Source organism: Pleurodeles waltl, chromosome 3_1, assembly GCF_031143425.1.
Source record: "Pleurodeles waltl isolate 20211129_DDA chromosome 3_1, aPleWal1.hap1.20221129, whole genome shotgun sequence".
In the NCBI taxonomy this organism is placed as follows: domain Eukaryota; kingdom Metazoa; phylum Chordata; class Amphibia; order Caudata; family Salamandridae; genus Pleurodeles; species Pleurodeles waltl.
The window spans coordinates 1,662,984,820-1,662,996,966 of NC_090440.1; the positions used below are offsets into that span (position 1 = coordinate 1,662,984,820).

The 12,147-nt window shown below is 41.1% G+C and overlaps 1 protein-coding gene across 2 annotated transcripts in view; it reads right to left on the bottom strand.

Moving 5' to 3' along the window:
• Positions 1–1,564: 1,564 nt before the first annotated feature.
• LNPK (lunapark, ER junction formation factor) overlaps positions 1,565–12,147 on the bottom strand; it is a 478,990-nt gene continuing 468,407 nt past the window's right edge. Inside the window, exon 13 of one of the 2 annotated variants that reach the window (XM_069225395.1) lies at positions 1,565–2,447. In XM_069225395.1, the coding sequence (XP_069081496.1) occupies positions 2,257–2,447 (191 nt within the window). In that variant the 3' untranslated portion in view covers positions 1,565–2,256. The remainder of the gene's footprint in view (positions 2,448–12,147) is intronic. The other variant, XM_069225396.1, reaches the window with a different exon arrangement.

Consider the following 12,147-nt stretch of genomic DNA (forward strand, 5'->3'; position numbering starts at 1 on the left):
ACACTTCGAGCCCAACACTAGATGGCAGGAACAGTGCACAGCATGTGTATCTGCAGCTACACATGCCATTGAACACATAGATAGATAGATAGATATATATATAGAGATATATATATATATATATATACACACACACACACACACACACACGGAGAAGTGCTCCAGGGGCCCCCACATGTGGGCAGGACTAGTCAGTGCTTATTACTATTGATGAGGGTTCCCTGGAAGAGGAATAACCTTTTACTGTGCCCTCTGCAAGGTTGTTTAGTGTTAACAGAACAAAAAAAAAAAATCAGCTGAAAGTCTAACTTCTAAGGGAAAAGTGGGGTGGGTGCTTTTTGACTGATACGGTGCTTGAAATTTGTCACAGCATCCAGTGTAGATCCAGTTTGTGGAAAGCAGTCTGGCGGTGATAATGGCATCCACCACCTCAGGTGGTCAGTCAAATCATATAGCTGCTGGCGCTCATTCTCAACACATGGAGGCGTAGGCTGTGATGTCTCAGGAGCAGGACCCTGCCGGGTTGCTGAGACAGCCTGATTGGAAGCCTGATCAGAAGCCTGATCAGAGGACAAATGCTCATACACTAGAGATCTGGGCAGCACAATCCCAAAGCCTAGAAAAGGGCAACAGGTTTTGACTTGGGCCCCAGTCTGTCTTGAACTTCCTCAGAGCTCGAGGCAGGAGTGATAGGGATAGCAATGCTTACAGGAGTCCTTGCTTCCACGCTAGCAAGAATGTGTCTAATAAATGCCAAAGAGGAAACTCCAGCACACTGAAATGTTGGCAGAACCTCCCCCAGCATCGAATCAGGATGCCAATCTCCAATACAAAAGTGCAGCCAGATTCCAAAACAGTACACCTCTGCCTCTTTCTACCACTATTACCTCTCGGCAAGTCATTGGCTGCAGAAGCATCCTTTACCTATAAGCTTTAGAAGTGAAAAACTACCACACATGCATCAAGTGCTTGCTGTATACTCACACAGCAGATTATGTGATAAGGAGAACTGGTACAAGATGGAGGATCTCATTCACATAATTACAAGAGTTAACAGAAGAAATCTGATTAGGTGTACTCAGTTTACCTTCATTTCAAGCGTATTTTAGATACAGTTCGGCGAAACAGGTTTAGACGATTCATGTTCAGATCGTGACAAATCTCCATCAAGAAGCATACCATCATTCCCGGGATGCTTGGCAAGTGACTGTGTTAAATGCAAAAACCCTTAGGTTGTGACCTGTTTGGCCAGGTGCTCTCAGGCATATAAAATAGTTCTGCCTGGGCATCAGGAGAACAGCTTACTTTGCCCTTATTGGGTAGAGAAGATTTCACATCTCCAGAAAACCATGTTCAGTGAATTGAAGAAGAAAAAAAAAAGGCGAAAAATACTTTGAGTTGTGGTTCAGTATTCCAGAGATTCCCTCAACCCATACAAAGAACTGGAGAAACACTAAAATACCTTTTTTTGTCTAAGAGAGATACAAGTTAAACAATGAATGCCACTTTTGGTGGTTAACCAAAACACATCAAGCATGACACAAAAACAATTCTACAGGTCCTATTCTATACATTCTAAAATAATGAAACTTTATTTTTTTACTTAGCAAAATAAAAAAAGGCAACGTGTTGACTTGGGTACCATTATTGTTTAGATATAAATAAAATACATTATTCAAGTACGGCAGATAACCTTCCTATGTTACATTATGTAAACAACAAAGCTAATTTTACAAATTTATTGTCGCTGACTAGCTTTGGACTGGGACACGTGGGGTCCTTCTGCAACAGCAAACAATGGAAGAGGTGAAAATGCAAACAGGGTACCTAGTTATCGTCATGTACGAGTTGTGATTATATCTGGCAACATAAATGAATTTGGCATTGACAAAGTGCCTTTCATAACAAGATACTGTAAACCCTAAACAAAAAGTCAAATATACACTCTGTTGCAAAGTTCACTACAGAAAAAAACATTGATATCTAGTCTGTGTAATGAACTACACAAATAAACGTGTAGCCTCCTTAAAATATTTGAGTAAATAAAAAAAAAAAAAGACTCTCGATTTTCTGTTAGCTTGAAAACAGTAAGTGCATTCTGATGTGCAATGTTTCAAATAAAAAATACATTATTAAACAATAATACACTGCACAATGCATTTAGCAGTGAGGCAGCAGTAGCTTAAGTACATTTTCAAAACGTGCCACAAAAAACACCATCGTTTACAAAGCTGGTTACTCAGGCACTTCAACCAGTTATTCTGTTTCCATAAGAGACTCTTCACTCCGATCCGCAGCAATAATTAATGGACTTATGTCTTCCTTAACAGTCAGGTCCTCCTCCTCATCACTTTCAACCAATTTGTCACATTGCTGCTCAGAGCTTTGTTCTTTTTCCTCTTGGAGCTGCTCAGGCTGAGCACACCTTCCCGAATCCTCTACTGGCTCTGCAAGTGCAAAATAATAAAAATGAAAGCAAAGCTCAACTACACAGCATTTATAGCTCACAGTGCAATAATGTAATATTCAGACCACTTATCACAACTCATAAATCTGCAAAAGGTGTAAATAAATTACTCACAAGACCACAAACATGACTTGATTATGCATCTGCCACCAGCCTTGAGCATAGTGTTAAGTTATGCTTTAAAGTTAATGACTATATATCTCTTACATTCTGTCAATCCTTCCCCGGGCAGCCGTTCAGCAATTAAGGACCACTTTCCCCACTCAAGTGTAAGCCGAGAGATTTCTCAGCTCATGATATTTTATTTTTGCAGAATTCAATTGTCAGTAAGGCTGATGCGTTTAGGCATCATGATATATACGATGTATTCACTAAAAACCAAACATTACGGTTTAGAACTGCACTGCTTATGACCTCATGACATGTTTTATGACTATTAATGACATCACTGATGACATCTCAAATTACATAATTGAGGACATCACTGATGACATCATCCAATGAGTGTGCTAGTTTGTTTTATAGTTTACAAAGTGGTGGGTAAGTACCATATTACTTGGTTATCTACTTTTGTACTGCCAGGGTACAGCTTGGATATCTACTTTTGTACAGCCAGGGTCTGGCTTGGATAGCTACTTTTGTACAGCCAGGGTCCAGCTAACGGGTGCAAGTGTTTACAAAACACATGTGCTCCTAAAGAAGCAAGGTGAATAGAGGTATTGAACATATTATAAATCTTTGTATTCAAGAGTACCTCCGTGTGCAGGTGAAAGCTGACTTGTGTTCACTATGTTCCACACAAGTTTTTTCGGTTTCGCAAAAACAATATTGAAAAGCAGCCTTGTGTTATTGGGGAGAATTGTGTCAGCATGACACTTTCTACTTCACATAGAAGACTGTGTGCACCAGGTACTAACCTATGTGTATGTGCTTGTTTTGCTTCAGAATATGGGCTATCTGTAAAGTTTTCACCATAGTATAAAGGGTGCATGCAGTAGGATGTGTAGCATCTCTGGGTTATTTTCTAACAAACAAGTGTTTTTTGACAAATTTACATAGAGTACACTGTTCTTAGCAGACACTTTTTAATACTCAGTGAAATTCCTTTAAGAAACACACCACAGTTTGCAAACAGTGTAGTATAGAGCAAGCTCTCTCAGTACAGTAAGCATTGTTACAGTACCCAGTTCTCTACTGATAACTTTATTTCTCAATGTAGGTTCTGTGACTTTCAGGTGTTTGATACAGGTAAAAGCTGTCTGTATTAGGTAATTTGTTTTGAAATGGACATTCACCTTTAGGAACTTTGTTTTCTCCTAACAGTTGTATACAGATTAAATACCATACTCAATGAGGGTTTCCCATAGATCTATGGTTGATTTTTAATGTAAACTATGCTACCAGTAAACTGTATGCTATAGGGTCAATGAGGTTTCTATACCTAAGGGAGTTGTATTGGTGATGGCAGTAAGGATGGCTGATATTCTCCTGAGCTGTTTTGTACTTACTGTCAGTCTAATGCCATAGTAATTCAAATACCAATATGCAGGAAACAAAGCTTGGACGATGTCATCAATGATGTCACAGGAGATGCTAGTGATGTTGTATAGGATTTTAGAGCGTCATGACTGATGTCATGTGTAAGGTCATAAGCAGTGCATGGCAGGGACACAAGTTCTAGTTTGCCTTGCTAACTATAACTGGTAAAAAAAAAAAAAAAAAAAAAGGGCAGAACGTTCACGATCATTGACAAATTCACCTAACTAATGTTACTTTAACCTTTATTTATTTTTTTCAAGTGAATTTGAGGTTTTATTTTTAAATAAAAACATATCTTTATATCACACCTAACTTAAATCTGTTTTTTTCAGTGAACACACACATACATATGAGATATATATATATATATATATATAAAAAAATAAATAAATAAATAATCAGGCTAATTTGAGAAAAGAAGCAATACTAAAATGCTAACAGATAAAGGTCAGAGAATGGGTTTGCTATCACTAAGGCTTATGGGTTCCTCAGATTGTGAGAAACTTACTAGTAGGAGTTAGTCTAGGAAGTAGTTAACTTTTTAGTAACAATTCCTAAAATGTGAGCAAGGTACATGTTTAATGTTTAGTAAGAGGAGTGAAGTATTTTTACAGGGACCCCTCTCTGCATGCCAGGTAATATACAACACCATAGTTCAGGATGCATCCGTCTCAATCGAAAGCCAGCTCTCATTTGACTTAATACGCTACTGAGCACTGATAAGTCTGGGCTTTAAATGATGTAAAACAGTGTTAACCAGCATAGTTGGTGATATAGCAGATATCAGGCTGGTCAGGTCACAGAGCAAGTTGGCAAAGATGTGCGGTGTGTCTTGAGCCAGTACCTAATTCCATAAAAGTAATAACATCATGTAATCCTACCCAATTTTTTTTTGTTTTTAAACGAAAACAGATTTTTTCACACCTAACTATTACATTACTTTAACCTTTATTTTTCCAGTGAGTTTATAGGGCTTTTTTTTTTTTTTTAAGCAAAGTATTACTTAACTACCATATGAAAAGGGAACCCGCTGCCACAGCATGGAAGGTTTGGCTGCAGGGCCTGCCAGCTACACTCAACCCCATCATCCCAAATAAAGCCAACCCCATGCACCAAAGCCTGTGCGCAGTGGGGTGGCAGCCGTAGAGCCTGGCCCTGGGGACCCCATCCCTCAGGTCTGTTTTTTTCCTTTCTTTTTAATAAGAGGATGGGGATGCACAGCCACCCTTCCTGAGACGTGTTACACCTTTGGAACCCCTTCCCCCCCCAGGGCCACTTCTAAATATAAAGGTGGGGGGGGGGGGCACATGCCCACCTTACAGAGCGCTGTTAGGCCCTGGGGACACAATCACCCAGGGCAACACTTTTTGATAAAAAGGCAGAGCGGCGCACTTGGACCCCATCTCCTATTTTCTTTTGAAGGGGAGGGTAACATGCAGCACTGCTCCCCGGGCTTATTTCGGTCCCAAGGCCAGATGTTCGTTGGAGGGGACACTGATTGAGAGAGAGAAAAGGAGAAAGAAAGCGTGTGAGAAAAAGCACGCGAGAGAGAGAGAAAGCGAGAGAGAGAGAGAGAGAAAGTGAGAGAAAGAGAAAGAGAAAGCAAGAGAAAAAGCGAGAGAGAAAGAAAGCGAGAGAGAAAGAGGAGAAAGCGAGAGAGAGAAAGAGGAGAAAGCAAGAGAGAGAGAAAGAGGAGAAAGCAAGAGAGAGAGAAAGAGGAGAAAGCGAGAGAGAGAGAGAAAGAGGAGAAAGCGAGAGAGAGAAAGAGGAGAAAGCGAGAGAGAGAGAAAGAGGAGAAAGCGAGAGAGAGAAAGGAGAAAGCGAGAGAGAGAAAGGAGAAAACGAGATAAAGAGGAGAAAACGAGAGAGAGAGAAAGAGAGAAAGAAAGAAAGAGAAAGAAAGAAAGCGAGAAAGAGAAAGCGAGAGAGAAAGCGAGAGAAAGCGAGAGAGAGAAAAAGAGAAGACCGTGAGGGGAGCCTCAAGGCCCTCGCTGACCTATGCTGCCCCCCACGTCCTTTGTGAGCCGGTCCCCACGGGCATCACTGGCTCCTCAAAGGACTATTGCTTGGAGAGCTAGTGGTCCCCAGGCTCTGCAACGGAACCCCTTCACTCTTCTTGTAGCCCTGGGAAAGTGGCAGTCCCTGGGGCTGGGGGGGGCCTCACCGCCCCCACACAGTATTCAATGAAAGCCCTGGGGAGGAGGTGGTCCGTGGCATTTTGGGGGGGCGAGGGGGGAATGTCTGCACAGCCCACCACATACAATCACCATCAGGCCCCAGGGAGGTGGCCATCCCTAGGGATGCAGGGGGAGGGAGGGTCACACGGACCCCCACATACAATTAGCATTATTCCTCAGGGAGGTGGTGGTACCTGATGCAGAGATAACCCAAGGATAGGGGCCCATGCACCCCCCTTCTTTATTTTAAACATGTCCCCAGGACCTGGCCCACCTCGGGTGTTTAAACAAGTGCGGGAGACCGCACTTAAAATAATGATAATAATAATAATAAATAATTACCTCAAATTCACAACACAGCAATTTATTGCAAATTACTGTAAATGTTTTAGATTTGTAGAAACTACAATATCCATAATGCATTGCAAATGCGGGGAGGATATGGAGAATAAAAAGGAAAAGAAAGGAGGGACTCATTTACCGTGATCAAGACTCCTTAGAAAGTCGAAACGTGTAGGTGGTTGTTGATTGCAATAAAACACACGTGCAATTGTACCTCATGGAGTGAGGTGAAATTCTTCATTTATAAAATATTTGAGATTTGTCTTCTCTGTCACTTTGCACCGGCAGTGGAGTGCGCCGCCCAGCAATCCTTTGACAACATTGTTTATATTTATATCTCTCATTAGCAACTCAATCTAAAACATCAGATTTGAAGATTTTCCCTGTGGAACATATTTTAAAGGAAGTACTACTGGACATCAGAGAAAATTTCTGGATGTACCGTTTAAAATCACTGCATCCAGATGGACTGAACATCACTGACAATACCACTTGATTTCTGCATATTTGAAGAGTTCTCAGGACAGCATTGATTCCACATTCCAATTGGAATCTTCACTCATGATGCTTTTTGAAAATTCCAGCAGTGTCAGCTGTGCAGCCACTGAGCAAACCATCTTGTACTACCTAAGGAAGGCGGAAGCTGAAACGTTGTAGTAGAAATATATTTTTGTTCTTTAGTGAGATCATCTGTTTGAGTCACTTCTTTCTAGTATATTACATTTTCTTGTGACTCATTGTATCCTTTAATATCCAGATTTTTGCCCTGGCTGGCTGTTTTCTTGTGATCCTGCATAATATATATATATATATATATATATATATATATATATATATATTAATCAAATATCCCAATAGGACAAGAAGTCAAGACACAAAACGGACAGTTCAAAAACTATATTAAAGAAAAATGTTCCTCCTCCCAACGCGTTTCAGCCGTAGCCTTGTTCACGGATCCTATGCTTAAAAACTTTGCTAGATAAGCAGACATTTGAGGTGAGCAAATCTAGAGTGTCGCTGGTGTTGCAGGGTGCTCCTTACTAGAGCTGCTCTCCACCTAAATTTGGGAACTTCCCAGAGTTCTCCTTTTGTTTTTTGCATAATTTAAGAGTCACTCTAACCCTGAAAGGGCCTTGTTTTGACTTATACTGGGTGCTCCCTTGTGTCTGGACAAAGCTAAACCCCTCTGAAGAGCTCTAATGAGAGCGAAACACGTCAGGGGTTGCTTTACTCATTCCAGGTTGGCTTGGATGGTATTTGACCAGTCCAAAGCTGTAATACTGTGCCTGGAATGGTAAATGGCTTTTGTCATTTTACAGCTCGGCGAGGATGACACTGTGTCAATCCTATTCTTAAAGATTTTGCTGTACAAATGGCAAAAGACTTTCTTACTATCTAGCTCGGCGTGGATAGCACTGTGCTGATCCTATGCTTAAAAACTTTGCTAGATAAGCAGACATTTGAGGTGAGCAAATCTAGAGTGTCGCTGGTGTTGCAGGGTGCTCCTTACTAGAGCTGCTCTCCACCTAAATTTGGGAACTTCCCAGAGTTCTCCTTTTGTTTTTTGCATAATTAATGCGTCACTCAACCCTGAAAGGGCCTTGTTTTGATATATATATATATATATATATATATATATATATATGGAAAATGTCACTTACCCAGTGTACATCTGTTCGTGGCATTAGTCGCTGCAGATTCACATGCTGTGCACATCCCGCCATCTGGTGTTGGGCTCGGAGTGTTACAAGTTGTTTTTCTTCGAAGAAGTCTTTTTTCGAGTCACGAGACCGAGGGACTCCTCCCATTTCGACTCCATTGCGCATGGGCGTCGACTCCATCTTAGATTGTTTTCCCCGCAGAGGGTGAGGTAGGAGTTGTGTATGCTAGTAATAGTGCCCATGCAATGGAGTGAATACGTATGTACATAATGAAGTTTAAAGTAATATATTTACAAATTTACAAATGTTCAAGATCAACTTCTAAACGGCTACAGGCTCCCGGGGAGGCGGGTGGGCGCATGTGAATCTGCAGCGACTAATTCCACGAACAGATGTACACTGGGTAAGTGACATTTTCCGTTCGATGGTATGTGTAGCTGCAGATACACATGCTGTGCATAGACTAGTAAGCAGTTATCTCCCCAAAAGTGGTGGTTCAGCCTGTAGGAGTTGAAGTTGTTTGAAATAATGTTCGTAGTTCAGCTTGACCTACTGTGGCTTGTTGTGCCGTTAACACATCTACACAGTAGTGTTTGGTAAATGTATGAGGCGTAGACCATGTTGCTGCCTTACATATTTTGTTCATTGGAATATTTCCTAGAAAGGCCATGGTAGCACCTTTTTTTCTGGTTGAGTGTGCCTTTGGTGTAATAGGCAGCTCTCTCTTTGCTGTAAGATAGCAGGTTTGAATACACTTAACTATCCATCTAGCAATGCCTTGTTTAGAAATTGGATTCCCTGTATGAGGTTTTTGGAAAGCAATAAATAGTTGTTTTGTTTTTCGAATTAGTTTTGTTCTGTCAATGTAGTACATTTGATGTCTAATGTATGCAGTGCTCTTTCAGCTACAGAATCTGGCTGTGGGAAGAACACTAGTAATTCTACCGTTTGATTCAAGTGGAACGGTGAGATCACTTTTGGTAAAAATTTGGGATTTGTCCGTAGAACTACTTTATGCTTGTGTAGTTGAATAAATGGTTCTTGTATGGTAAATGCTTGAATTTAAAAAAAATGCAACTTTCCATGTTAAATATTGCATTTCACAAGAGTGCATGGGCTCAAAAGGTGGACCCATGAGTCGTGTTAAGACAATGTTGAGGTTCCATGAAGGAACTGGTGGTGTTCGTGGTGGTATAATTCTCTTTAGGCCTTCCATAAATGCTTTTATGACTGGTATCCTAAATAATGAAGTTGAGTGCGTAATTTGCAGGTAGGCTGAAATTGCGGTCAGATGTATCTTTATTGAAGAGAAAGCTAGCTTTGACTTTTGCAATTGTAGTAAGTATCCTACTATATCTTTGGCAGATGCGTGTAAGGGTTGAATTTGATTATTATGGCAGTAATAAACAAATCTTTTCCACTTATTTGCATAGCAGTGTCTAGTGGTAGGTTTCCTAGCTTGTGTTATGACCTCCATACATTCTTGTGTGAGGTCTAAGTGTCCGAATTCTAGGATTTCAGAAGCCAAATTGCTAGATTCAGCGATGCTGGATTTGGATGTCTGATCTGTTGTTTGTGTTGTGTTAACAGATCTGGTCTGATTGGTAGTTTGACATGAGGTACTACTGAGAGGTCTAGTAGTGTTGTTTACCAAGGTTGTCTTGCCCATGTCGGTGCTATTAGTATGAGTTTGAGTTTGTTTTGACTCAATTTGTTTACTAGATATGGAAGGAGTGGGAGAGGGGGAAAAGCGTAAGCAAATATCCCTGACCAGCTCATCCATAACGCATTGCCCGGAGACTGATCTTGTGGGTACCTGGATGCGAAGTTTTGGCATTTTGAGTTTTCTTTTGTTGCAAATAGATCTATTTGTGGTGTTCCCCACATTTGAAAGTAAGTGTTTAGTATTTTGGGGTGAATCTCCCATTCGTGGATCTGTTGGTGATCCCAAGAGAGATTGTCTGCTAACTGGTTCTGAATTCCTGGAATAAATTGTGCTATTAGGCGAATGTGGTTGTGAATCGCCCAATGCCATATTTTCTGTGTTAGGAGACAACTGTGTCGAATGTGTGCCTCCCTGTTTGTTTAGGTAATACATTGTTGTCATGTTGTCTGTTTTGACAAGAATGTGTTTGTGTCTTATTATGGGTTGAAATGCTTTGAGCGCTAGAAATACTGCTAACAGTTCTAAGTGATTTATGTGAAACTGTTTTTGCTGTATGTCCCATTGTCCTTGGATGCTGTGTTGACTGAGGTGTGCTCCCCACCCTATCATGGAAGCATCTGTTATTACGTATTGTGGCACTGGGTCTTGGAAAGGCCGCCCTTGGTTTAAATTTATACTGTTGCACCATTGAAGCGAGATGTATGTTTGGCGGTCTATCAACACCAGATCTAGAAGCTGACCCTGTGCTTGTGACCATTGTGATGCTAGGCACTGTTGTAAGGGCCGCATGTGCAACCTTGCGTTTGGGACAATGGCTATGCATGAAGACATCATGCCTAGTAGTTTCATCACCAGTTTGACTTGTATCTTTTGATTTGGATACATGGTCTGTATCACATTGTGAAATGTGTGAACTCTTTGTGGACTTGGAGTGGCAATCCCTTTTGCTGTGTTGATTGTTGCTCCTAAGTATTGCTGTGTTTGACACGGCAGAAGGTGTGACTTTGTGTAATTGATTGAGAAACCTAGTTTGTGGAGGATTTCTACGACATATTTTGTGTGTTGTGAACACCGTCTTAGCGTGTTGGTTTTGATTAACCAATCGTCTAGGTACGGGAACACATGTATTTGCTGCCTTCTGATATGTGCAGCTACTACTGCTAGGCATTTTGTAAAAACTCTTGGTGCAGTTGTTATTCCGAATGGCAACACTTTGAATTGGTAATGTATCCCTTGGAATACAAACCTTAGGTACTTTCTGTGTGAAGGATGTATTGGTATATGGAAATATGCATCCTTTAGATCTAGTGTGGTCATGTAGTCTTGTTGTTTGAGCAGTGGGATTACGTCTTGTAATGTAACCATGTGAAAGTGATCTGATTTGATGTAGGTATTTAATGTTCTGAGATCTAGTATAGGTCTCAGACTCTTGTCTTTTTTGGGTTTCAGAAAATACAGGGAGTAAACTCCTGTGTTTATTTGTTGTTTTGGTACTAACTCTATTGCTTCTGTTTGTAGCAATGCCTGAACTTCTAGTCCTAGAAGATCTATATGTTGTTTTGACATAGTGTGTTTTCGGTGGGGTGTTTGGAGGGAATTTGAGAAATTCTATGCAATAACCATGCTGAATAATTGCTAAGACCCAAGTGTCTGTTGTTATTTCCTCCCAATGTTTGTAAAACTTGGTTAGTCTCCCCCCCACAGGTGTTATGTGTTGGGGATTTGTGACATTGAAGTCACTGCTTGTTTGGAGGAGTTTTGGGACTTTGGAACTTTCCTCTATTCCTTTGAAATTGTCCCCCTCTATATTGTCCCCGAAAACCTCCCCGCTGATACTGGCTCTGGTAAGTGGGCTTTGTTTGTGAGATTGTGGCTTCTGTGGTTTGCCCTCGAAACCCCCCTCGAAATTGTGTCTTTCGAAATGTGCCTCTGCTCTGTGGGGAGTAGAGTGCGCCCATGGCTTTGGCCGTGTCAGTGTCTTTCTTAAGTTTTTCGATCGCAGTGTCCACCTCCAGCCCAAACAACTGCTGTCCGTTGAATGGCATATTCAGCACAGCTTGCTGTATCTCTGGTTTAAATCCTGATGTACGCAGCCATGCATGTCTCCTTATTGTTACAGCTGTGTTGACAGTTCTAGCAGCTGTGTCAGCAGCATCCATTGCTGACCGTATCTGATTATTGGAGATACCCTGTCCTTCTACTACTTGCTGCGCTCTTTTTTGGAACTCCTTGGGTAAATGTTCAATAAGGTGTTGCATCTCATCCCAATGGGCCCTATCATATCTGGCTAGCAAA